Source organism: Scardinius erythrophthalmus, assembly GCF_964197995.2.
Source record: "Scardinius erythrophthalmus genome assembly, chromosome: 21".
Classification (NCBI taxonomy): Eukaryota; Metazoa; Chordata; class Actinopteri; order Cypriniformes; family Leuciscidae; genus Scardinius; species Scardinius erythrophthalmus.
Genome location: NC_138241.1, coordinates 11,953,141 through 11,980,576, shown reverse-complemented (window position 1 = coordinate 11,980,576; position 27,436 = coordinate 11,953,141). Strand labels below are relative to the sequence as shown.

The 27,436-nt window shown below is 35.6% G+C and overlaps 2 protein-coding genes across 3 annotated transcripts in view; one reads left to right on the top strand and one right to left on the bottom strand.

Annotated features, from left to right (window-relative positions):
• The first annotated feature begins 3,055 nt into the window (after positions 1 to 3,055).
• epcam (epithelial cell adhesion molecule) lies at positions 3,056 to 5,662 on the top strand. Its single transcript, XM_081351645.1, has 10 exons — positions 3,056 to 3,243; positions 3,365 to 3,440; positions 3,722 to 3,823; positions 4,090 to 4,348; positions 4,491 to 4,559; positions 4,647 to 4,710; positions 4,788 to 4,886; positions 4,968 to 5,165; positions 5,243 to 5,287; positions 5,381 to 5,662. Exons 2-10 carry the CDS (start codon positions 3,374 to 3,376, stop codon positions 5,405 to 5,407), a joined length of 930 nt encoding a protein of 309 aa, XP_081207771.1. The 5' UTR covers positions 3,056 to 3,243; positions 3,365 to 3,373; the 3' UTR covers positions 5,408 to 5,662.
• A 4,803-nt stretch (positions 5,663 to 10,465) lies between these two features.
• Positions 10,466 to 27,436, bottom strand: part of plekhh2 (pleckstrin homology domain containing, family H (with MyTH4 domain) member 2) — a 44,181-nt gene continuing 27,210 nt past the window's right edge. Inside the window, exons 12-30 of one of the 2 annotated variants that reach the window (XM_081350547.1) lie at positions 26,031 to 26,167; positions 25,833 to 25,946; positions 25,446 to 25,532; positions 25,182 to 25,340; positions 23,935 to 24,015; positions 23,699 to 23,851; positions 21,620 to 21,728; positions 20,508 to 20,620; positions 20,198 to 20,377; positions 19,967 to 20,064; positions 19,711 to 19,888; positions 17,511 to 17,666; positions 17,327 to 17,424; positions 15,902 to 16,043; positions 14,860 to 15,005; positions 14,645 to 14,774; positions 14,224 to 14,310; positions 13,969 to 14,118; positions 10,466 to 12,128 (exon numbers count right to left, since the gene is read on the bottom strand). In XM_081350547.1, coding sequence (XP_081206673.1) covers positions 11,943 to 12,128; positions 13,969 to 14,118; positions 14,224 to 14,310; positions 14,645 to 14,774; positions 14,860 to 15,005; positions 15,902 to 16,043; positions 17,327 to 17,424; positions 17,511 to 17,666; positions 19,711 to 19,888; positions 19,967 to 20,064; positions 20,198 to 20,377; positions 20,508 to 20,620; positions 21,620 to 21,728; positions 23,699 to 23,851; positions 23,935 to 24,015; positions 25,182 to 25,340; positions 25,446 to 25,532; positions 25,833 to 25,946; positions 26,031 to 26,167 — 2,504 coding nt within the window. In that variant the 3' untranslated portion in view covers positions 10,466 to 11,942. The remainder of the gene's footprint in view (positions 12,129 to 13,968; positions 14,119 to 14,223; positions 14,311 to 14,644; positions 14,775 to 14,859; positions 15,006 to 15,901; positions 16,044 to 17,326; positions 17,425 to 17,510; positions 17,667 to 19,710; positions 19,889 to 19,966; positions 20,065 to 20,197; positions 20,378 to 20,507; positions 20,621 to 21,619; positions 21,729 to 23,698; positions 23,852 to 23,934; positions 24,016 to 25,181; positions 25,341 to 25,445; positions 25,533 to 25,832; positions 25,947 to 26,030; positions 26,168 to 27,436) is intronic. The other variant, XR_014029037.1, reaches the window with a different exon arrangement.

Here is a 27,436-nt window from a genome sequence, read left to right as displayed (position 1 = left end):
CGCCATCAAGTGGCGATGTGGAAAAATAACAAAGAGGAACAACTTTTAAATGCATTCAGTTGTCAGTTATTACATATTTTCATTCAACACAAGCAGTGCAGACCAATATGTCTGCCATCTTGAGATCTTTTTTTTTCAATATATAAACAAAGAGTGTGATAAATAGGCTAACTGTAACTTTAAATTGGACTCACAAATAATTGTCCTTGTTGTTTAGTTTAGACTAAGACTACATTAAGAAAAGGTTTTACTACCATATAGCTGTATAAATAAGGTTTCAGATCCACATGACCACAACTATATAAAACACGTATAAATATAGGCTACATTTTAGAACACAAATCCAGATGTCTGTCTATGATTTGAAATTGTCTATGAGATGTTGTTTAAGATACCACTACATACAGAGAGTATGACGTCAGTTTCGATGTTGTTGTGGGTATCAGTCTGGAAGGGTGTGTCCATTTGACTAATTTCTAAGCTTTGACAGAGCTGTGCTTCTCATGAGGTCGTGATACCCGTAGGCTACAACTACAAGACAAAGTAGAATTTTCGACACAATCCAAAATTTGGTGTCCACAGAATCGCTTTAAGGAGTCTAAGCAATAGTTTACAGAACATATCCTGATTGTGAAATGTTCTGAAAGTAGTGGTTGGGGGTTGGGCCACTTCTGTCTAAACTTGTTCACCTGGTTTTCGCTGCATTCTCTTGAGAAACAGAGAGAGCCTGAGTGTTGATGCCAAGTTGAATGGCTTTACCTGTAACACTGATGTCCCAACACTGACCATTAACAGGAGAGTCTCTGTCATATCCTCCTGGGGCTGAGACCCAAGAATAGACTTAGTGAATTTCTCTGACATCATACATGTCACATGACACAACCTGGGTGTCCTGTAAAGAGCACATGCAGGGCTTTTCAGAGATACCAAATGTTTGGAGGTTTCACCATGAAAACACCTACTCCTTGGCCTTTAAAAATGTCTGACATTAATTTAGTGATCAAATGTAGCATTCTTATGGAAATATGATAATATATTGTAATTATAATTAAAATCGGAATATTTTTCAAATTGTACTTCATAAACCAACATCTCAGGAAAACGTTGGGGTTTCAAATCAAAAAACGACTTTCTGTTATAGAACAGGGCATTGATCTCTGTAGAGGACATCAGGGCTTAAACCATGTTTATCAGGCATTTTGGGAGACACAACAAGTGAATATGGAAATAAGTTATACATCAATATTCCGATGAAATATTAGATATTATTATTAAAATGTTGCTAATTATTACTCCATTTATTACACTTCTTTTTTCATTAAATGTTGCTCCAATAACACATTAATGTGCACATACGGTGTATAGATACATTGCATTGAATGGGAATATTAATTTATGGCTAAAGTAAAATGTTGTATCAATTCATTCTGTTATATCTTTCATAACATAGTCGAGAATCATCTTTATACAAATGTTAGTTCAAATAAATCCTGAAACCCCAAAATGTATTGGTGATAAAAAAAAAATAAAAAAAAAATAAAAAAAACATTGTTTTTGCCTATACATATAATTTCATGTCATTTTATTTTTTAAACAACTGAGTCCTGGTGTCCACTACAGAGGCATAACATTTGAATAAAAATATATATATATTTTTTAACATGAGCAACATGACATGGAAAAAAAAAAACTAAATAAAAAAAATAAAATAATTCTGTCTCAGGAGGATATTGTTGTGATTGTCATACCTGCCTTTTACATATTCTAATTGGCATGACAAGTGTTTACATTAATCAAAAAATGGGTGTTTTAAATGCTGCGTGTAAACTTATTGTGCCAATTCAAAGTAGGTGTACCTTTTTTTAAAGAATTATTATGCCATTCCATATCACCAACATCCTACCTCATGTAATTTTAAACATTTTAATTAAAATGATACAACATATGGTAAACATTATCATTCAAAAAGCCCCCCCCCCCCCAAAAAAAAAAAAAAATAAATAAAAAAAAAAATATATATATATATATATATATATATATATATATATATATATATATATATATATATATATATATATATATATATATATATATATATATATAAACATCCTAACAATTCTAAAAACATAACAGACAGTGTGTGAGAGCATGTTAGCACTTTGACAGTTATGTCAAAAATGTCTATGTCCCATTTGTTTTTGTTTTTTTGGTGTGTTTTTGTGGGTTACAGCCCTTCTTGCCTGGTTAGGCATGATATTATTAGCTTTTTAACATGTATGAAAAACTTGTATTATACATTATATCACATTAGACTAGAGAATATGATTCTTTATATAGGCTGCCAGTACTGTCTTTCCAAATGTATAATCACAAATCATTAGAATTAAAATTACTTTCTTACCCAAAAATAATTTGTTTTCTTGAAAATCCTCTAATGGTCATGTTTGATAATGATTTCACCCAGAAAGCTTAAGTAATTTGTAACTTATTTAATTAAATTCGAATTAATTAAACTGATTGTGTTATACTTCCCACTTTATCCTGTGCTCATGTTCATTAAAGTTATTCTTAATACTTGTTGACGGTAGGCCTACTTTTTAATCATTTTAATAAAAAAATGTTTTAAAGCATTATTTTATGGACTTAAATGATTTTAAAACTGAATATTACTACATGTTTGTATTTATTTCTCTCCCTCTTTATTATGCACTTGGAATCACAATTGTGTATGAAATATAAATAGTTGCCCATTTTAAATTAGCCTATATAAATAAACTTGCCTTGCCTTAAATCTGTAAGTGCAAGTGTGTTAGACACCTTGTGCTTGTTTCACGTTGTCATAGGCTACAACTTGCAGCTGTATATTGCAGTTTCACTTGATAGGTATCAGCGTTTGCGTGTGTCAGTTTCAACCGAAAATCTTTGTTGATGCTTTACATTTCTAAAATGGAGAGATGATGTTTTGCGTTCATTCTCGATGCGTCAAGTTGCCAAATATGGTCATGGGCGGAAAAAATGTGAGCGTTAGTCCCGCCCACTTCCACCTGACGTCTTCACTCAAACAGGTATGTATAATTAGTCACCTGTTGCGCGTTAACATCAGTCGTTTGGCGGGGGAGAGAGAGAGAGGATAACTGCTGGATCTATTCTTTATAAAGCTCAAGAGTCTACAGTTTATCATACGGAATAAATCACTTTGGTTGGATTTTGTTCTCTTTTTCAAGACTAGCCGAGCTTTTTTGGGTAAGAAGACTTCAGCGTTTTATTAAGAAAGAATAGTTAGATTGCGCATTTGGACATTAACATGGAAGTTCCTCGAACGGAGTGATTTATAATACCGGTACTGTTGGTCTTTGTTTTTCAGTTCTCACTCATGATGAAGGTTATAATCGCCTTGTTTGTTGTGGTATTTGTGGATGTGGTCGCCTCACAGTCAACATGTAAGTAATTTTGTTTTATATTACAAGTTTTAAATGTACATTTCAAAGTGAATTCAAATCGGGTTAATTGTTCCAAATTGTTTAATCCTTGTCGTCTAACTTGGTAGTTAGACGGGAAACAAAACAAAGAGATCCTGGGTGTGGTTCAGTATGGGGGGAGGGGGGCAAACTCTACTTGCCTGGGGTTATATACATTTTTTTTTTTTTTTTAATCCTGTTTACCAACAAGTTTGCTATGTTTAAACAAACGCTATACACTTATATTTATTTTAATCCAACAGGTTCTTGTAACAATATGAAATGGGCGGTATGTGATGGAGAACCATGCAAGTGCACCCTTCAGTTTGCTGATGATGACAAGCGACCGATTAATTGTACAAACTGTGAGTTTTCCTCTAGATTTGCTCTTGAGTTATTTAATAAACTACCCTTAAAATTAGTTCTTAACATCCGTACTTTAGGGTCTAACATGGGCTATATTAAAAGTGTATAACAGCCTAGTTTGCTGGTTTTAGAGGGGTTTTGGAAACTCCACCTAAATTAGCTGTGCACCAACTTTCCTAGCTGAGACAAACCAGAAAGGTTTAATCGTCTTTTCTCATTAAGTGTAGTGAGTGGTTTTTCAATTTCTCTCTCTCTCTCCCCTCAGTGATTCCCAAGTGTTTCCTCATGAAAGCGGAGATGTATCGTGCCAGAAAAAACATGAGCACAAGATCAATTGATGGGAAGCCAGTAGAGACCGCCATTGTGGACAATGATGGCATCTATGACCCAGAGTGTGAGAACGATGGGAAGTTCAAGGCTGTCCAGTGTAACAAAACTGAGGTGTGCTGGTGTGTGAACAGTGCTGGTGTACGTAGAAGTGACAAAGGAGACAAGAGCATCGAGTGTGAGCCTGTGGAGACATAGTGAGTGCGCTTAAGCATGTAACAGGACACTCTTCTGACTGACACACCCAGTTTGAGGTGTGGTCTGTATTGTACTACTGGTTTTGAAAGGAAGCAAAACTTGATGGTCTGACAATGCCTTTATTTTATTTTTTTTCTGTAGTTGGGTTCGTCTGGAGTTGAAGCATAAAGAGGTAGCAGGTGTAGGTCTTGATGCCACCAAACTGAAGACGTATGTTACAATGGATTTCTAAGGCTTTGCTAGATCATGGAATGTTAAGACCTGCTATTGAGGAGTTTTTTGCTTTGTTTTTTGCAGTGGGATTGAGAATGCTTTGCTGGAGCGTTACAAGTTGGAAAAAAAATTTGTGTCTGAGGTTAAGGTAAGACATTGCCATTGTGTTGTAATGTCCCTCTACTCTGCTTGCGGTACAGATCCTAACCCTTTTTTCCCCCTCAGTATGACAAAGATGGCCGTCTCATTGTTGTGGACGTCAAAAAGCCGAAGGGACAATCGCTTCCAGACCTGTCCCTCATGACTTATTACATGGAGAAGGATGTAAGACTCCTTGACTTTTCTTGTAATTTTAATGCCTGGTTTTATATTTTGTAACTTGTGTAAAATTCATGTTTTCCATAGGTCAAGGTTCTGCCCCTGTTTGCCAAAATTGACCCATTCGAGGTCAGTGTTGAGGGATCAAAGGTCTCCATGGAGAAGATCCTGGTGTACTACGTAGACGAAAAGGCACCTACCATCACCATGCAGAAGTTGACCGGTGGCATCATTGCTGTCATTGTGGTGGTCAGCTTGATTGTGCTTGCAGGACTTCTTGTTCTGGTAAGTGTGTATGTAGATTCGCTTTTAAATGAAGTATGTGTGTGTACTTGTGGTCTAACTTTTCCTCTTTATTTTAGTACTTTCTTGCACGGCGGCAGAAGGCCCAGTACAGTAAAGCGCAGGTTAGTTCTCATTTACTTCATTATCCAAACTGTGGTACTTTTTCCCAGAAGGGAGCAAGCTTGTTTTTAACACGTTTCCTTCTGTTCTTGCAGCCCAGAGAGATGGAGACCATGTCTTAAAGCTATTAATGATGTCCCATGTACTTGAATCTGACACTGGGACGTGCCCCTGCTGAAGCATTGACCTGTTGTTTGCATTGCATGTGACACTTCATATTGGGAAAATTGTGTCTGTTACATGCTGGCAACAGTTGTTTTTAAGCAATGTTGCTGTTACGTTTTGCTATTTAATGAGGGCTCATTTTCATTGGATCACCATTTTAACATTGTACAGTTTGTGACTTGTAAGTTTTTAATAAAATTTGTTAAATGTCATGCTTTTTTGTCTTGTTTTAAATCTACTGTATTCCTAGTTTATCTGCCATATGCTAATTTAAATAAATCAATCCTTTTAACTAAAGATGTATTGGCTTTAATGAAAAGGACAGTCCTACAGCAAAACAAATCTTGGCTTTTGTGACCAAAGGATTTGATTGTCCTTTTTAGTCCAGGGCTGAAGCTGCATCTGTTTGGCACATGAGATTCAGCACAGAAGTAAACCTTATTCAAAGTACAGCCAACTTGTTAAAAGGCTAGTTTTGGCTAGAGAAGACTTTACACTGTTTGGTAAAGGAATCCACTTCTGAGACTGAGACTCCCTAGGCTATAGGTAAATAACAAAGTGCAGAAAATGGTAAAACAATTTATGCCACAAACCAATGTTTTTAGAATTACAATAAGTGTAACACAAAAAACGGTTTGCAATATCAATCAGCATAATGAGCTTTTGACAAATTAAAGTAGCTAGAAACCAGATACATTCAGTTTACAAGTGGCAGTGCTTGCTCTTAAAGTAAAAAATGCAAGTGTTTTTAATGACCCATTGCCTGAAATGTCTACTACTTAAAGCTGTGCATTTGTACGAGGGTTATTTTCTTTCTTTCAGAACTGAGAACAAAGGGGCTGTTTATTAACTCAAAGCTGATGACCATTCACTCGCAGTGATGGACTAATAATTAAACCCACGAGAGACTTGTATGTTGAGCTTTTTGGAAAAACTGGTCGGACCTGTTGCTCAGGTTTCAGGCCACAAAGTTCCTATATCACTGTGCTATGACTAATGCAAATTTCTGACTCAACCTCTCACGAACAAGGAAGCAGGGTTTACTGAAATTCTGTTTTTGGTAGGTCAGGTTTTAACAGGGACATTAATGAATGACCGATGTATTAATGAAAAACGTTCCCACACTTGCTTAGTAGAAATCACACGTTACAAATTTGTACAAGGATAGCAAACACCTCGCCAAAGAGGTTGCTGCATGACGAGTGGCAAAAGGAAAAATCGGACTTGTTTTTTTAAGAGATGTCTTCTCAGAAAAGCTTGGCTGGCACTCCCTTGCTTTCAGTTCTAGTCCCCCAGTATTCTTCCCAGAAGAGCTTCGAGCATTTGTTTCTCAGACTAGTTTAGACAGGTTTAGGTGGATCACATGTTGCCCTCCCCCAACCGTGCTCACACCTGAGTTAAGAGTCAGTCTGCGTTTCCATGGCAGAAAAGGAGGGATTAAATAACAAAGCTTGTCAGATGAGTGTGGGTCAGAGTGGGAGGGACATTTTCATGAGGATGGTTCGTTCCTCACCTGTGTTTCGGTTCACATTATCAACGATACTTAAAAGACACGTGATTCGGTTATGAAATGTAGTAAAGCAATGTAATTTTGTTACATCCTTGGCTTTAGATCGCCATATTAAATAGTTTTTAAGAATCAGGTGTTTATCTAGATCATTTGACATGCATTCCTGCTTTAAGAATAATAATGACTTGTTTGAATTGAAGGGTAAATGGTTCCAAGTAACATACCAAAGTAATAATAAAAAAAATAAAGATATTTGATTCAGTGTAATGAAGGGAGGGAGTCTGCCAGTAGAACAAAGAAATACTGTAACAACACAAAGAAAAACAGCTCCAAGTGGAAAGATGTGACATGGGGGAAAAACCTGTATGTTTGTTTTTAATTCCACTGGTTTGGGAAATAGCAGGAAGTGTAGCAACCAACCAACTGTGGCAGAAAGTCAGAACAAACCTTTCGTATTACGCAAAACTAGTTTTCATTATCAGAATACTGATTAGAAACCAAACAATCATTCATGTCCTGCAATTTTTTTTAGATCAATCTCTCATTGATATGTCGATTAAAAGAGATTGTATCATACACATAATCATTAGGTGAAGTGTAGCTGTCTTGTATTCCTGAAAAGTGTGCATTATAGATACACAACATTCACCTTAGTGTCGGTAAGATTTTTTTATTAAAGAATTGAATATTCTTATCCAGAAAGAACAAATTAAACTGATCAAAAGTGACAGTAAAGACACAAAAGATTCACACAAGTCTCAAAATATTTCTATTTCAAATAAAAGCTGTTCTTTTGAACGTTCTATTCATTAAAGAATCCTGAAAAAAAATATATGAAGCAGCACAACTTTTTTCAAGATTGAAAATATTAAGTAATGTTTCAGTCAACATATTAGAATGATTTATGAAGGATCATGTGACACTGAAGACTGGAGTAATGATTTGCATCACATAAATAAATTACATTTTAAATACATTTTATAAAATAAATCAAATAATTATTTTAAATTGTAATAAAATTTCACAATATTACCGTTTACTGTGTTTACTTTGATCAAATAAATGCGGCCAAGGTGAATATAGAGATTTTTCACAAAATACTAATGACCACAAACTTTTGAATGGTAGTCTATCAATATAACTTATGATGAATTTCTATTTTAAAAACAGAATCAATTTTCGTTTTTTTGAGTAATGACATTTATTTAAAATTGCATAGTATTTAGAGAAAACACACAGGAAAAATACATACAATTTACTATGACATTATCTGTCATAGTGTCCCTTGTTGAACGAGGAAATATAATGCTTTGGCTTTAGACAAATCTTCTCCATTGAATCTCATTATGAATGTCACATCCCCAGTTCAGTACACCGGTACATACTCTTTAAAATACTCTTTAACCACCCTATGACTCCATGCTGGCTTCTTCGCCAAAAACCAAACATCCTCTGTCTTAATTCATTTCCTGGTGTATTGCTATCCTTACATTCTTTCGCTGCAAGCTTAAACATGCAAAGACGAAGTAAGATTCAGAGTGGAGGGATTTAGTATTTCTCATTCTGCAATCACGATTTACTTCCAGTTTCGTTTGAGTAAACTCCAGCAAGCCACCACATGTCTGAACAATGTATAGCCTACATATCTTTTGAGTTTAAGAAAACCTGTTTACCTTAGTGTTTCGAGTTCAAATATTTCTTTGAAATTAGATTGTTGCTAGAGCCTGAAAACCACAAAAGGTTCTTATATAAGTATTAGAACACCATGGCATGACAAAAGTGTACTTAAGAATCTCATGAAACTTGTCAAAGAACAGTTCTGGCCATATTTCATCCCCAAATCAAAAAAAAAAAAAAAAAAAAAAGATTATTTGCTTCTTTGACATTATTTTCATGAAAATTATGCACATTTCCACGCAAAGTTGCATTGATGCAAAATCGGAAAGGATAAAAAAAAGCAACAATACTGTACAAAAAGTTTAAACTACGCTGTTTTAAATAGCATATATAGTCTACATATGTGTACACACAACCACACACACACACACACTTATACAGTTGTGGTAAGAATTATTGGTACCCCTGGTAAATATGATCAAAGATGGCTGTAAAAATAAATCTGCATTGTTTATCCTTTTAATCTACGATTCAATTTTTTTGCAAAACTTAATTGAAAGTGTGTGGAAAATCACATTATGAAATAAATGTTTTTCTCCAAAACACGTTGGCCATAATTATTGGCACCCTTTTATTAATTTTTGCAACCTTCTTTTTCCAAGATAACAGCTCTGAGTCTTCTCCTATAATGCCTAACAAGTTTGGAGGACACCCGATAAGAGATCAGAGACCATCCCTTAACACATTTTTGTGTTGATTTTGTTTTGGATTGTTGTCCTGATGGAAGATCAGATCAAGATCCAGCCACGGCCCATTATAAGATTTCTAGCCATCGGGTTTGAATTTTTTATCTGTTGGTATTTGCTAGAATCCATGATGGTGGAAATGGGGATTTTCAATGCTTTAGCTATTTTCTTAGTAACTTTCTATTTTGTGAAGCTCAACAATCTTTTGCTGCACATCAGAATTATATTCTTTGGTTTTATTCATTGTGATGGATGATTAAGGGAATTTGTGTTTCCTCATATTTAAACTCCTGTGAAACAAGAAGTCATATACTGTATAAGAATTGGTCATTGCTAAGTGCAGATGTTTTGATAATTCCACTTCCACATAAATTCATTATTAATCTGATTTTATTATCGTTTCTGTGAACAGTATTATATAGGGTATTAGGTAATACCTAAATGTTTATACTGCTGTATTCTTTGTTGTATTTATTGATGATGTTGGTTTTGTCTGTGGTTTGTTATCTGTTTAATCCTGCTATCTGACCCTGTCTTGACTAGGTCTCACTTGTAAAAGAGGGTCTAACCTCAATGTGACTTTCCTAGTTAAATAAAGGTTAAAAAAAATAAAATAAATATAGACAATTTCATGTTTAAATATTCATGAAAATATACTTCAGAGATATTTTACTCATAAAAAATTCTAAGGGTGCCAATAATTGTGGCCAATGTGTTTTGGAGAAAAACATTTGTTTCATAATGTGATTATCCCCCCACTTTCAATTCTTTTACTTCAATGAAAGGTTAGAGTTTTGTAATTTCTTTTAATGAAAGATCAAAAGGTTAAACAATGCAGATTTATTTTATTACAGGCATCTTTGATCATATTTACCAGGGGTGCCAATAATTCTGACCACAACTGTATATAGTGAGATTACTACTGATAATAATGTGAATTACAAAAAAAAAAAAAAAAAAAATTGTTAATGACAATCTGACAATCGCAAAAAATAATATTACAATACAACAAAAGGCTTCATTTTCATTTCCAATATATATATATATATATATATATATATATATATATATATATATATATATATATATATATATATATATATATATATATATATATATATATAATTTTAATTTTTTTTTTTATATTGGAGCGGAACATGATGTGGACATGAAATCTCACTCATTTTTATGTTGAGGACTACTGTCAACCAGGTCACCCTCAGGAAGTCACATCATATTTAAGATGATTTAACCCTAAAAGTGTCGACGTATCCTAGGAGAAACAAACATTTGAGAAGCTGTGGGGAGAGGCAGGGAAAGTGTAGGTCTGATTTCTTGGTTTCATGTTGAAAAGGTGTTTTGTTGTGAATATTTAGATCTGGTGACTTTGTTCATACATTCTTTGTTTAGCTCATGGGCTGCATTTAAAAACAACATGGCCACCTGTAGAGGGAAATCTACTCACCTTCTGATAAAAGTTGATATATTTCACATATTTGCAATATTCGGAGGGGACTTACATGTTTAAAAAGTTGTTGTGCTATCTTATTATGTTTATATTGAAATGTAACTAATTCTTTTTATTTTTATAACCTGCCTGTAAATGTTTGTATCCCCCAGAATACGTCACCCCCAGGGGGTATAAATGAACTAAAAAAGAATGCTTGTTTTGGCAATGCGTGTTACAACATTTTTAGCAAATTTTTAAAAACATTTACTCTCTGTAAAATTCTGTTGAACAATAAGTATAATGCCTATTTATGTATATATTAGCTTACTTTATCATGTTTAATACGCAAATTTCTAGGGCCTATAAATTATGGGTATAACCAAAACTTTGCTGAAAAACCTCTTGTACACATTATAGTTGAATTGATAGCTCATACTTTTTTTATCAAGTAAAGTCCTTTTTGCTCAGAAATCATTAATGATTTTTATAAAGTAAATGCAAGATAAACATTTACTGGAATGAAGCAACTTTCAGTTAACTTGATTATTCATGCTTTGTTTTTTTAATGTTAAAAATGATTATGTTAACAAATGTCAAATATGACACCACAGGCTTTTGGGGAATATTTTCCATCTCTTAATTATCATTGATTTGCAATGAATTGCATATATGAGCCATGAAAAGCCTGATGTATAAGTACGAGTGTGTGTGTGTGTGTGTATATGCAATCAATGATAATTAAGAGATGGAAAATGTTCCACAAAAGCCTGTTGTGTCATATTTGACATTTACAATAACATGAAAACATTTCAAAAGATTTTTTTTAAACATTTTTAACATTAAAAAATGGTGTATGAATAATCAAGTAAACACAAGTTGCTTCAGTATACAGGATAAAAACATTCAGATCAAAAATTAAAGTCATGTTTTAAAAAACAAAATCATTAAATTGTATTATTTATGTCTTATAATATATCAATAAATAATATGGTCTCTTTATGGTCTTGCCCTTTTATAGATATGTCTCTCATTTCATTTCCAGATTCCCTTTGATGTAAATCACTATATTGTAAAGATGGTTTTGGGCACAAGCTTATAGTAATGAATTAGAGAGTGTAGTGAGAGCCAGCCTGAGTGAACACCAGCACACATGGTCCAGCAGGGATGTATTAAAGAAGGGTGGGTGTTTTGCTGGGTCTGCTGGAAGCAGGAGGAGACTTGCTCCTTGATTCCTTGTTCTTCATCTCTCCAGACAGGGCCAGAAGCAGGGCTGGGGCCGACAGGTGGTGCACCGCTGCTTTTTGTTGCTGTGTGCAGTTAATGTAGCTGGCTATGAGCAGCGTCAGGTCTCGAACCTGAAAAACACAAAGGAAACAGAGAAATGCTGTGGGATACGCTTTGTAAAATGGGCATGTATGTTTGCTGTTGCAGCATTTCAGTTCTCAAGCGGCATATGAAATGGTAATGAACTAAATGTAATGTTCATGAACGGCAAACAGAAGTATTCATCAGGCAGTGTTTCTGTGTACTTTGGTGTGTGTGTGTGTTCTCTTTGTTTCTTCAACTACAGGTTACTTTTCAAATGCCTTTTATGTATGAATTATTATGTTTAAAACTATGACGGTCTAAACCAAAAGTTACGTAATCTACACTACCGTTCAAGTTTGCGGTCAGTAAGATGTTAATGCTTTTGAAAGACATGTCTTATGCTCACCAAGGCTGAAATTATTTGATCAAAAATACATTAAAAACATTAATATTGTGAAATATTATTACAATTTAAAGTTTCTAATTTCATAAATTTAAAAATGTAATTTATCCCTGTAATGGCAAAGAATTTTCCGCATCATTACTCCAGTCTTAAGTCTCACATTATCCTTCAGAAATTATTCTGATATGCTGATTTGCTGCTCAAAAAACATTTATAGTCTTAAAAAAGTGTTACTATTTTTGTAGAAAATTTGATTTTTTTCAGGATTCTTGAATAAATAGAGAATTCAACAGCATTTGGTTATACTTTATTTTAAGGTGACAGTTACATTGTACTTAAAGGGATAGTTCACTTTGAAAATAAATTTTGGTATGTTTTAGCTTACCTCAAGGGCATCCAAGATGTAGGTGTCTTTTTTCCGCAGTAGTTTCAATTTTGATATTTTTAGGTCAAACCGTTCTTGTCTGTCAGTCATATAATGCAGGTCTATGGTCACTGTCTCAAAACACAAGCACAGAGTAAGCAACATATATGTAAGCAACGAACAGTATTTATATCGTTGTTATCTCTTGAAAACAGCACATGTCTAAATGATCTGACGGCGCGGGCGGGTATAGATGTATACATAACAATGATATAAATACTGTTCGTTTTCTCACACAAACCGCTCGTTTCGTGTCTTAGGCCATCAATGTGTACTTACGATGGGGAATTGTTTCATTTGGACGATGGGGAATTGTTTTAATTTGGACTCTGTGCTTGTGTTTTGATACAGTGACCATAGACCTGCATTATATGACTGACAGACAAGAACGGTTTGACCTAAAAATATCAAAATTGAAACTACTGCGGAAACAAAGACACCTACATCTTGGATGCCCTTGAGGTAAGCTAAAACATACCAAAAAGTGAACTATCCCTTTAAAATTAAAAAATGATAAATTAATAAATAAAAATAAAAATATAAATGAACTAAATTAACTCAGAGTGTTAGTAGAGTATTAGTAGACTGGTAGGGTTAGGGTTACTAGAATAAGTTGACATGTAGTTGCAAAGTTACTTATAGTCAACAGAATGTTCAAAAGGGACCATCAAAATAAGGTGTTACCGTAGTTACTTGTAACTATGCATAATTTACTGTTATTACTGTATATGTAGTAACGTGTAACTATGTCACCTTAAAAGAGTTTTTTTTAAGTAGAAATCTTTTGTAGCATTATACGTTTTATTACTGTCACTTTTGATCAGTGTAATGCATCTTTATCCTGAATAAAAGAGTTAATTTCTTAAAAAAAAATAAAAAAAAATCTTACTGACCCCAAACATTTGAATGTAGCCTAGTGTAAAACATCTCAATATTTATCATGTGAAAATTAAGGATTTTTTTTTACACATATAACAGCTGTCCCACAATTGTCATTTCCACAACAACCTTTTTCTTTTTAACAAAAAAAAAAAACCTAATTTAAGAGCACAATACTTACCTTTGATGGGGTCATAGCAAACAGATGCTTCTCTGTAGACTTATCTTTGGATGTGTTGGTGCCAGAACTTAGAGCTACTACCAGCATAAAGTCCTGACCACATGCTCCAAACGTCACAATGCTTTTATGAGGGTAAGATCCAAGGACTTTCTAGAAGACACAAGGCGATGACTCATCTTAGCCCTTCACTAATATGAATTGTTTTGAAACAACATGAAAAATTGCTGCAGCTCTGAAAAGAACATGTTCACTTACTATAGAGTTAAACTCCAATATGCTGACTCCATCTTCATGTACGGCCAGCCAAACACGCACATTCTTCTGTGGAGATGAAGTTACGGGCTACAGGGAGAAAGAAAGTATGACTAAGACACAATGCCACAGCATTTACACTTTTTTGAGTATTTAAATATTGAAAGGATTGTACGCATCGCTCACACCAAGGCCCGTTCACACCAAGAACGAAAACTATAAAGATAACTATATCAGAGCACAATTTTGGCTGGCTGTCAATGTTTTTATTGTTTATCAGCTGGAAAAAAATCGTGTTTCTCTGTGCTGTTATTGTTATAGTTGAAGTGTGAACTCTTCTATTCTTTTATATTAAGAACGATTTTTAGAACTTTATCGTTATCTTTATATTTATCGTTCTTGGTGTGAAGGGGCCTTAACTCACCTCAGCCTCAAATAGTTTGGCTCCAAAAAATGACCACTTCCGGGCCACTGTCAGGTAGATTCGTATGCACTCTGATGAACTCCGCCCCCTCAGAGATGCCCAGCGGGTAGAGAGTTTCTGCAGCAACTGCCTAAGAAAGCATGCATTTCAGTTGGTAAAGCCAAACAAATTCTTTGTGTTCATATATGAATTTGTTTCACTAGAGGCATAAATACCTCATTTGTTCCTCGGTGGAGGTGTGTCTGTAATGCTTCGGGTAGAAACGCTCTATAACCTGTTTGAGTGTCTGGTTAGACTTAGTCTGTGCAGCTCCTGAACCACTTGGACTAGAAAATGGGCGCTCAAAGTCCCCAAACTCCACCTGCATGACACAAAACCCATTAGGTTTACGTACAGTACTTAAAGGAAATGAAGCCTATTTTAGGAACATTAAGATGGTTTGGATTATGGCATTATTTCATTGAAAATTAAGGACATTTTTTCCCCAAATTCTCATTACCGCAATGTATTCAGACATGTTTTTAGTAACTGCCATTATTCTCCATAAACACATTACTATAATATAATATTTACTTAAATGAGCATGAATTTAAAGCAGTAAAACAAATACTTTTGTGTATGTTACACTAATGATGCTGAATTATGGAAATGAAAATTGGTTTTGATTAATTGACGTAAAAATACACACAAAAATGTATGGTACCTAAAATAGAGCTCATTTTCTTTAGAAGTCCTGTGATATTTTGGACAGAAGTTTCACCATGCCATCGTGATTTGTTTTGGCTGCTTTTCAAATGTATTTTATGCATAGATTGCATTGTTTCACTTTGGTTCATACTATGACAAACTATGACAGTCTAAACAAAAAGATAATAATTCATTCATTCATTATGTATCACGTTAAAAAGATTTATAGAATTTTTACACAAATTACAATTCATTTTTTTTAATTGGTTTTGATTAACTGTCATGAAAATGTTACAATATAAAAAATGTAATTAATGGTAGCCAAAACAGAGCTAATTTTCTTTAGAGGTGCTTTAAGTGATCAGATCCACTGGGAGTCATTTTGTGCATTTGAATTTGCTGACATCGGTTTGACCGGTGTGCATTTTGGAGCGAGGGTATGGGGTCGAAGAAATGTAGTGGGCTGTTTAATTCATTGACAAAGTGGGGTGAAATACAGTATAACCTGAACATGTTCTTGACAGGTTTGTAAGATTTCTCCAGTAATATAACAGAAGCAGCGCAGTGTACCTGAGCAAGCAGGGCGGCCATCTCTAAAGCAAGCTCTTTGTTGACAGGGAAGTGACCAGCTGTAATCTCCTCATTTGTTTGGTATGCCAGAAGCAACCGCTCTCTCTCGGTCTCTCCTCTCATCTGCTGGGAGAAGTACAACCTACAGGGAACAAACACAAATTGCAGCCTGTTGGGTGTAGTCTTGTTGATGATGTTCTGTTTAAGAATCTGGGGTGGGATTCACAAAACAATCTTAAGAATAAAATTCTTCTGCTATTTTCTTCTTATTTTCTAACTTAAAAAAAAAGATAAGAATATTTTGTATTCCCAAAACCTTTCCCAAAAAGGTTCTTATCTTTTTTTTTCAAGATTGCTCTTAAGACAACATTTAAGAAGCATTCATATTCCTGAAAAGATTGGGCCTCATTCACCAATATCTTCCTAAGAATTTTCTTAACTTTGTGCTTAATAAACTTCCTAAGAAAAGTTTACGTCGGATTCATGACATGTACTTAAACAACAGAACTGCTCAGCTAAGAACAAATCCAAGATAAGAAAACATTAGTGAATGTCAGAATCTTCGTAAAAAGTGCGCAAGTGGGGTTTAAGAACACATTTCTTCGTAAGAATGGTCGGTGAATGAGGCCCATTGTTCTTAAAATCAACGTAAATAACTTCTTAAAGTTAGGATGACCTCCAACCTGTCTTAAATCTCCAAAGACAAGATGTTTAATGAATTAATTGAGTTGAATAGTTAACAAACAAGTATTCATTCATTCAGTGAGCTCATTGTTTCTGCCTTAAATTACTACATTGTTTAAATAAATCATTTTTGAGCTAATTGATATTTATATATGTACATTTCTAAAATTCATAACTACTGTAAGAGAGTTACCTCTGATAACAGATTGACTAAATTGTAATGTGGACTCAAAGCAGCTTTACAGTAAATGCATGTGTATTGTGAACACATATACAAATAAATGTGCATTAAATTGAATTAATTTGATTGTTTAAAGATTAAGCATCACAACGTAACACTAGCTACATATAATACATATAACTAGCATCAGGAATGTGGGCAAGTGTCACAGATCAATCATTAAACAGTCATCGCTGGAGTGAACGCGTATACATAATGCATTCACTCTAGCTAGATACCAGACACATTCACTCTATGGTACATTAAAATCACAGAGCTAAGTGATTAACTTCCATCAAGCCATTCACGACGAAAATAGTCGCTTATTATGATAACTACGGAATATGCAGGTAGCACAAAAAGATGCCTTTCATTTTCTTCTCAAGAAAAAAAAAAAAAATTCTTAAGAAAATATTTGAGAACTTCTTAAGAATTTTTCAAGAATTGCACTAAGGAACATTCTTACGACCTTCTCCGAATGTATCTTAAGAATTTGCTTGAATACGACCCCTGTACTCTACCTGTTCTTATAAGTGAGTTTCACCGTCCTGGCATTCTCGGATTTGCCTGTGTGCTGCTCCTTCGAGGCCTGCTCCCATTTTGCAATAATGTCACAGATCTGAGGACACGGAACATTGGTTTTACGATAAAGATGGTTACAAAGTACAATAAGTCACTGTCCAGTAGAGTGTGTGTGTGTCTGACCTTCAGGTTACCCTGAAGACAGTGCTCAAGGTCTTTGTCAGTGGGGTCATCAGAATAAAGGCCGAAACCGGACTGACCAGTTTTCCTCATGCCTGTGTCCTGGTTCAGCCGACTCTGAAATTCCTCCACTGTGGATGAAGCATCAAAACCAACAACCTGCCATACAAAGACAGACTGTTAGCTTAGACAAGTAGATGGTGAATTACCAAAAGTTCGTAATGTCATTTTTAAAGAAACAGTTCTTCCAAAAATAAAAATTTCCACATTATTTATTCACCTTCATGATGTTCTAAACTGTTATTTTTGTTCCGTGGAATATAAAAAGAGAACGTCTGAACACACTGAGTTTCCAGACTTTTTGAAAATTAATTTCCATGACTTTTTCTTAGATTTTCAGGGTTATTTTTATTTAATAATTAGGTGGTGTGGATCAGTAAGGTTTTAAAAACTTAATAAAACTAAGCGAGGATGTAATAAATTAAGCAAAAAATGAAAGTAAAATCATTTATAACCTTATAAAAGGTTTACTTTTCAAATAAATGCTATTATTTGAAATTTCTATTCATCAAAAGCATCCTGAAACAAATGTATCAGTTACCACAAAAAAGCAGCACAACTGTTTTCAACATTGACTATAATACGAAATGTTTCTTGAGCACCAAATCATCATATTAGAATGATTTCTGAAGGATCATGTGACACTAAAGACTGGAAAATTCAGCTTTGCCATCACAGGAATAAATTACATTTTAATAGTTTAATATATTGGAGTAATATTTTACAATATTACATTTTTTATGTATTTTTTATTAAATAAATGCAGCCTTGGGGAGCATAAGATATTATTTCAAAAACCTTTTTTTTTGTATTACCCCAAAATTTTGAACAGTAGTCTATCAGTAATTTTGAAGGAATTATCTCCAATAAGTCTCTTAACAGACAGTTTTCCTCCACACAAGAACAAGAAAAAAAAATGCTTTGGAGCAGAGCAAAACTAGAAAAATAATAATAATAGTTGTTTTCAATAATAATAGTAACAGCTGTTTTCTATACAGTCATGCACTTGGTATATACTGAAAAGCAACTTGCATGTTTTGCATTCTTTGGATATCAAACCCAAGATGTTGTTTTAAAGAGTTTTAAATCATCCATATGTCTCTTGCTCTCTATTCCAAGTATTCTGAAGGAAATTCTCAGATGGCTTAGGATATAACGCACACATAAAATGCTAAAACAACTTTTATAATACTTTTATGAGTTTTTTGTCATTTCTGGTGACTCATTTCATGAAATGAGCAGCATGAAGATTTAAAAGAACATCCGGATGAGTAAATAATGACAGATCAATGTTAAAGGGTTAGTTCACCCAAAAATGAAAATTCTGTCAGTAATTACTCACCCTCATGTTGTTCCAACCCCGTAAGACTTTCGTTCATCTTCGGAACACAAATTAAGATATTTTTGATTAAATCTGAGAGCTGGATCACTCCTCCTGCAGGCTTATGGACACCTTAACTTGCTGGCCCAGAAAATGTATTAAAGACATTGTTAATATAGTCCAAGTGACTCCAGTGGCTCAATCTTAAGTTTATAAAGCGACGAGAATACTTTTTGTGCGCAAAACAAACAAAAATAACGACTTTATTTCACTTTTCATTTCCTTCTATCTGGACCTCGAGTCTTTTTACGTAGTGTTTAAGCGTAGCGCGTCTGTGTTGCACGTCACCACGTAGGCTCACTATTGGGCGACTCTGGTCATGTGTGATACGTGGTGACGTGAAACACAGACGCGCTACGCTTAAACACTACGTAAAAAGACTCGAGGCCCAGAGAGAAGGAAATGAAAAGTGAAATAAAGTCGTTATTTTTGTTTGTTTTTGCGCACAAAAAGTATTTTCGTCGCTTTATAAACTTAAGATTGAGCCACTGGAGTCACTTGGACTATATTAACAATGTCTTTAATACATTTTCTGGGCCAGCAAGTTAAGGTGTCCATAAGCCTGCAGGAGGAGTGATCCAGCTCTCAGATTTAATCAAAAATATCTTAATTTGTGTTCCGAAGATGAACGAAGGTCTTACGGGGTTGGAACAACATGAGGGTGAGTAATTACTGACAGAATTTTCATTTTTGGGTGAACTAACCCTTTAATTTCCTGATGAACTGTTCCTTTATCATTAAGTGTTTTGGAAATGTGTGGACCTGGTAGGTATTGTTAAGGAAGTGTACAGGTACGCTGAAGGGCAAAGAGTGGTGGTAAGGGTTCCTGAGTAAGATTGATAAGATCTCCATCCGTGAAGATCGGGCTTGCCGATCCCCTTTCTGCTGCGTCCGCTCCAGTGACCGTTGGCAATAAATTGCATACTTTCCCACCTCCGTCCTGGGGAGATTGAGCAAATGTCAGATTAAGTGAGTGGAATGTGCTTCATGGAGGAGTATGATAATTTATATGATTTACCTTGAATCTCCATATCTTTTGAGATGAACTTGCAAATACCAAAGAGTGGGGTGTGTGGGCAGGAAAAGACCGACACACAGAGCCAGAAACTGCCACCCCTGTGTTAGAGAAAATGTAAACAAGTCATGAACATCCTCATAAATCACTCCCAAGTTGGTGAGAAACACAAAACAAAGCCAAGCACCCCCTCTAGTGGTGTGTGTTCACATCACAAGCATGTGATTTTCTTACCTGCAGGGTTCCAGGCGCTCCGTGTGGTTGCCTCTTCTGTGTCTGTTTGATAAGCTGGCAGTAGATCTCATTTTGCAGCTCTGGGTGGGTGAGACACACTTGTAGAGCACATTGGGCAAGAGTCACGTGATAATCTATGGCTGGAGTGTCAATGGCCACATTAATGAAGAGCTGACATGTCTGTAAAGAAGAGAGAAAATAGTGTTTTTGCCTGTGTTTTGCGGCTATGCTCCTCAAATGTGGAATGAATGAACACACACACACACACACACACACACACACACACACACACACACACACACACACACACCTTAAATAGCTTGATGGCTTCAGTCTGTAGAGCCTGTGAAGGCAGGGTGGTGAGAGGAGAAGACAGTCCTTCCTTAGTGAAACACAGCATTGGGTGTTTCCAGAGAGGAGACCCTGAGAAGGAATCAGACAAATATGGACATTAAACTATTTTTATACAGCGACAGTTTAAAAGGTCAGCATGAGGTCAAAATGAACAACTTGAGAATAAAGTAAATTTATGATATAATGTTTGCCATGGCTACATTTTAATAACATATATCAAATCAGTCTCAGCTTCAAGCACTACACCCACATGCCACAGTCCTTTCATTTAGTGATGTTAACCACCACATAAATGCTTGGGGCCCATGAGATCTGGGGGCCCCTGCTGGCCATAAGCCACTGAATAAATCACTTAGTCACTGCATCTTTTATTTAATACAGATAATAAATTCAATCTGACTATATAATAATAACTATTTTCATTATTAGGGTTAGGACAACAGTAAAATTACAATATTGATATGTGTGGCTGTCTTAATTTCTTTGCTTTCAAGTGCAAAAAAAGAGGTTTTATTTTGGCAGAAAACAGCTGGGAGACCTTAAACCTATTCATTTGTTGATAACAGATTTAAAAGAGCTTATCATTGCAAGTTTAGGAAGATGATTGATGTGTGTTGCATTTTAAAATGCAGGTTATACGCGACCCAAATTCACTTGCAGAGTTTGCATGAAGCATTTACTGTGAACCAAGTTACTCCAAAACAGTGAAAATACTGGATCATGAGCAGTAAGCCTTATAAATATGGACTTTCAAATACAAACTTTGCTGATGATCACAGTGGTTGGTCATTTACAGTAAATGTCTCTTCCTGTTTAAGTTGGTGGTTCTTGGCCAGAATAAGCTATATGGTGGACAAGACTTTTATACCAGTTTTAAACATCCGGCCCTGCAAGATGGATCTAATATGCTGGGATTTGTTTCCCATAGCTTATTTTTCAAGAGGCTGATTTTCCAAGGAGGCATGTCTTCTCCTTCTACTGCATGTCTCTGATGTAGGACACCCCACCACAATGAAATATATGAAATTAATAACACGATCATCCAGAATTCAGGTGTTAGTTTCTTACCTGGATCTCCTTGCATGTTGAGAAGTTTACCAACCAGCTGCTCAAACTCAGTTCCCACCTGCCCCACTGAAGTGCCTGCTGCCAAAGACAGATGGTAAAACCAGGCTGTCTACAGGAGAGGAACACATACAAGCAACAATGACGTTTTCTCTCATCATAAACTACCCAAACATTTAGGATTATCTTTGAATTTATACCTTTTCTGTGCCGTAATGATATTAGATCCCTTGTGAAAAAGAAGTACACTTACTAAAGCATACTTTTAGCACTTATTATGGAAATAACATACTTTAAAACATACACATGTTAAACTGCAAGCATAAGGTTAGAAGGCAACACATATAGAAAAAATATATATATATAAAAAAGAAAAGGGCCTTGAGATAAAGGCTTTAGATAAATAAGGTTGTCAGGTTTATGTTCTGTTCTGTTTTGGTTTAGTTTTATGCGTTCCCAGTTCTTGTCTATTTCCTGTCTTCCTAAGTTGACCAAGGCTGTGACCGAAATAACCCCTTATACCCTTAAATAAGGCACTATTTTTAACCGATGTACACTCAATGACTAAAAAATACCCATAATGCACTGTTAGGGCTGTGCCGAATGAATTCCCACTTCTGACCAGAAGATGGTGCCCGCAGCTGAATCATCCATCCATTTTCCAAACCGCTGGTCCAGTGTGGGTACAGTAATAAAATGAATGTATAAATAATTGATTTTGAAATAGTTTAATTAAGGTTTATACATGCTAGTTTCCATGACAGAGTTAAAGATAAATCTTTTCTTTACTACTGTAACTGCCAGTTTGATAAGTTTCAAATGATTATTAAACAGCAAGCACAAACTATGCAAAAGTGGCAGCCCTCAGTTTCCGAATTTGCACACTCATTTTCAGTTACTCCTTCAAGTGGACTATATTAGTGGAGTAATGTAGGGAATAGTGAATGGAAGTATATGGAGCAATTTCGAACACAGCTCTGCTTTCCTAGAGTGTGCCTGTTAGTTACTGCTACAACTAGATCCTGCTCAAACTCATCTTTGCTGCAACCAACATGACAGAAATACATTAAAAATGGATCTGGCAGCAGTTTTTCTCAGACCAGAAACCAGAATCTGTGTTCTATTTTCCAGAATGGCATGGAGATTGAAGCATATGTGGAGGAACTCCTGGAACACTGCAACCTGACATCATTGGAAGATTGTTCTACGATGGTCTGTTTATGGAGTGGGCTTGGCGAGAACATCGGTCGTTGGATGTCAGCGAGAGGTTCCAGCTTGACCCTGGCAAAGGATCTGGACACTGTGATGTGGCCGTGTGGCTCATCATTTTCCATCGGTGAGGTGGAGGACAACATCGCCACACAGCTACAGCCATCCTAGTCAACTCCCACCATCCTGATATCGCCAATCATCTACCTAGAGTCATAGCCATTACCAACCAAAGAGCCAGAACCAGAGCCGACTGCAGACGCTGAGCCAGAGCCTATTCCCGCCAGTCTGACCAGGTGTGTGAGCCGGTCCCATGTCTGTCCCAGAGGGAGTTTGGTGGAATTGGACAGCCTGGAGTGGCTGATTGACTTGAGCGACACAGAGCCAGCTCCCGTCCTTGTTTCTGCCCTTGAGCAACCTTCTTCCTTGCCAATTACCTCACGCTGTTTAGATATTCCAGAACTTTGTGATGTCCTTCCCGCTCCGCTGGTTTTTCAAAGCACCAAGCCAGTTTTGTCGCCAAGCACCAATCCTATGTCATTGATTATGCTCCCACTATCCATCTTAGTTTTCTGACCTTTGTACAGGAACAAGGTGAACTCGCGTGTGATGACATTCAAAGCTCCAACATCCCTTTTCCCAGGTAAATGGAACGCAGCATTACTTCTATTGTGTAGTTTAGAAAATACTCTCTTTAAGTACACTTACTGTACATTTTTATTTCATTAATATTAGATTATGTGCATGTAAATATTTCTTAAATATACAAGTGCACATCCAATAAAATTAAGTGCACTTCCCTTTCTCAAGGGATGTGCAAAATGTATTTGCGGTTGTATTTAAGTATAATTCAGTATGGCTTTCCCACTGTACCTTCTCATGAGGTGAGTCGATGAGCAGGTATGTCAGGCCCTGGCTGATTGACTGAATGGACAGGGTATACTGAGCAGAGACTTCAGCTAAGTCACATGACTTATGCACTTCCTCCACACAAGCCTCCCACAGTTTGATCTGACCTAGGGGAAACTTGGTAGGGAAATACAACATTAGTGCATGCACACATACAAATGTCTTGTGCAAGATGACTCTGATTTAAGGAGACAAAAGACCTTGTCATCTTGACTTCTGAAGTAATAGAGAATCTTCCCAAAAAGCACACACCACACATGCTTCGAGTAGCCATGTTTCACCTTAAAGAGTCAGAGACAACATATAACACACAGCAAACAAGTTATAAACGGCTACAACTTTTAAACAAAAAAAAATACTTTTATTCAGGAAGGATTCATTAAATTGATCAATAGTGACAGTATATACATTTGCTATGTTACAAAATATTACTATTTCATATAAATTCTGTTCTTTTGAACTCAGTAATCAAAGATTCCTGAAAAAATGTTTCACAGTTTCCACAAAAACATGAAGCAGAAAATAATGACCATTCAACATAATAGGAAATGTTTCTTGAGCACCAAATCAGCATATTAGAATGATTTCTGAAGGAACATGACACTGAAGACTGGAGTAATGGAAACTACTGAAAATGTAGCTTTCTTTAAAAACATGTGAGTCACTGTCGGTGGCTGAATTAAGTGCACGACGGAGATACTCAAAATAAATCTTTAATCTAAGATTCAAAACAATAACCAGGAGAATAAGTAAGGGTATGTTTACACGACAACAATAAGCTTAAAACAGAGACGTTTTTCCTTTGAGTTTTCCACGTACAGACGACATCATTGTCAAAACGATCCCCATTCACATAGATCTGCGAAAACGACTAAAACCCCTGTATTCTGCTTCCAGGCCGTTAGATGGCGATGAAACACTATAGACTGAACACTTAATACGCATGTGCATGATGTCATTGTCTTCAGAGATTTGCGTTTTTGTTGCTTACATGGAGACCGTTTTCAAAAACTTGCACTTTGAAACCCGTTTTTAAAACTTTGCATTTTCAGGCACCCAAAATGCCGTTGTCGTGTAAACAAATGGCCGAAACGCATAGACAGTTTTTAGTTGAAAATGGTGTCATATAAACAGCCCCTACCAAACAACTATGAACACACTGACATCCAACAATGCACAACAAGGAACTAACACAAAGTGTGTTAGTTCTTAAGTACAAGGGCAAACAAAGGAGCTAACGAGAAAATTAACGAAACACACCCGAACTGAGGACTCAAATCAATCTGTAACCATAGAAACAAACAGGCAGGGAATGGAGGGAAACTGAACCAATTAACAAACTAACTGCTAGCTCACTAACACAGTGAACACAATGAAAACTGAATCAAAAACAGAACATACATGTGACAGTGTATAATACAAATGATTTTTCTTTCCTACAGAATACCTTCGTCAGGTGTCCTTTCATAATGGGCCGTACGTCTGGGTGTGTGAAGAGCGGACTAGCAGCTTTGATCCTCAGGACGCTCTGCAGAACCCTCAGCCACTCCTCCAGGAGGTTCGGGGAATCTGCTTTCAGATTACACACACTTTTACCTGTCACCACCTGAGGGGACACAACATCAACATGGACAGTCATGTGAAATAACATGCTCCTATATCTGAGATGTATGAACAAACTCTCTCTCTCTCTCTGACACACACACTTTACCTGAAGCATCTGTTTCCCATCACCACGTGCTATAGTGCTACATGCGTTCAGATCTATCTGGCCTTGGGGCTTATGGATGACGTCACTCTATGAAACAAAATCAAAGAATCTCAGGAAACAAAGTATGTTTGTAGCTTGACCACCATATTGTGGTTATTGGGTCAGTCAGTTAACCTAATATATAGTTAGCATATAGTTATATTTTAAGCTAATTATATAGCATCAACTAAAAAGTGTTTAGATAATTGAACGTACAATAAAAACGTTAAAAAAAACGTACAATAATTGTGAAAGAAATAAAGAAACAGTAAAAGCAAACCAAGATAATAAAGTAGGACAACAAACAAATTTAAAGAAGTAAGAGATACACAAGCCATTTAAACTGACTGGTGATTTGTAGTAGAGAAGCTCCCCATCCTTCAGAACAAACCAGTGCCTCTTCCATGCTTTCTTCCATGTCTTTACCATCTTGAGAAGGTACCCAGACTTCTCCATAGACTCCTGAGATACAACACATTCTCATTTGGTCTCTCAGGCGTGACTCACTGAAAAGCACAAATGTGTGCATGTGTACATGTGTCTTACACTCTTGCCGTTGTCACTGTTGGAGGAGCAGGTCTTTGGTAGTTTGTTTTCAGGTTCAGAGCAATCCGTATCAGTGGAGTAAGCATCAGGAGGTATGGCATAGTCGCACTCAGATGTCATAGAAGATAATGACACAGCTAAGCAAAACACAACACATTCATTAAAGGTGCAGTATGTAAGAATAACACGGGTTGCCAGTTTGAGCACTCGCAACAGGAACGAGAGCAATGGACAATGAAAACTGGCAACGTGCAGTCTCAGACCAAAACAATAACAAACATTCCAGCCTGGAAACGCACAAGTGTTTTTCAGAGAAACGAGTATGTGAACTTCGCATGTTTCCTCATATATGCAAACATATTATGGTATTTTTTATGCTTTAGTAGAGTGAAAAAGTTACATACAGCACCTTTAAGGTGTGTTTGTCTGTTAAGCACTATAAAATCTTTTTTAATGGGCCAATTTTTAAAGCAAAAAGCAAGTAAAATCAATTTAATTCATAAACCTTTAAAATATATATTTTTTTTAAATGTAATTAAATAAAAATATAACAATTCCTTTAAAAAAATATATATATAAAAAATTGTCAAATAAATTGCTGCACAACAAAGGGTGTTTTATAATGTTTTATCATAAATGGTATGAATTAGTAATAATACTAATTTTATAATAAAAAGTAATTTTATATAATAATAATAATAACAACAACAATAATAATAATGTAATAATAATAATGTAATAATTATTATATAAATAAAGTATTAATATAATTATATGTAAATAATAAAATTATAAAAAAACAACAACAAAAAAACAACAACTAATGGACACTATAGCTGCATCCCAATTCATAGGCCACACCTTCGAAGGCCATGAAGGTCATAACAAGCATTGTCAAATGGGACGGTCTAGCCTACAGAGGATTGTTCTTGTCGCCTAGCAACTGTGACAGCTACCGTTGATGAGTGGCAGTTACGTTTGTATTGGACTTTTTTGAAAGTTATATTAAACTGTCTGAAAACAAAACGGGGTTCAAAAACTAAATATGCTAATCATCTAAAATATGTTCTAAATATGTTCACCATGGTCCATTTCTGTATATAATAATGTCTTATTTTGATATTCTGTTGTGAATTCAATTAATTGTGGGGTAGGCAAGGTTGCGAAGGATCCATCTGTCTTCATTGCACGGCAGTGATGCATAAGCTTTTGAATGCGGCCTTCGAAGGATGCAGCCTCTGAATTGGAATGCAGCTTAAATGGACAAAAGAATTGGGATACATTCTTTTAATTAGTGAGTTCAGGTGTAGAAGGGGGTAGAAGGGGGTTATTTTTGCAGCTGACCTTGAGTTTCCCTTTCAGACGCAAAATTTATGGAAGGAGAGTATTTAAATGAACCATGCAAG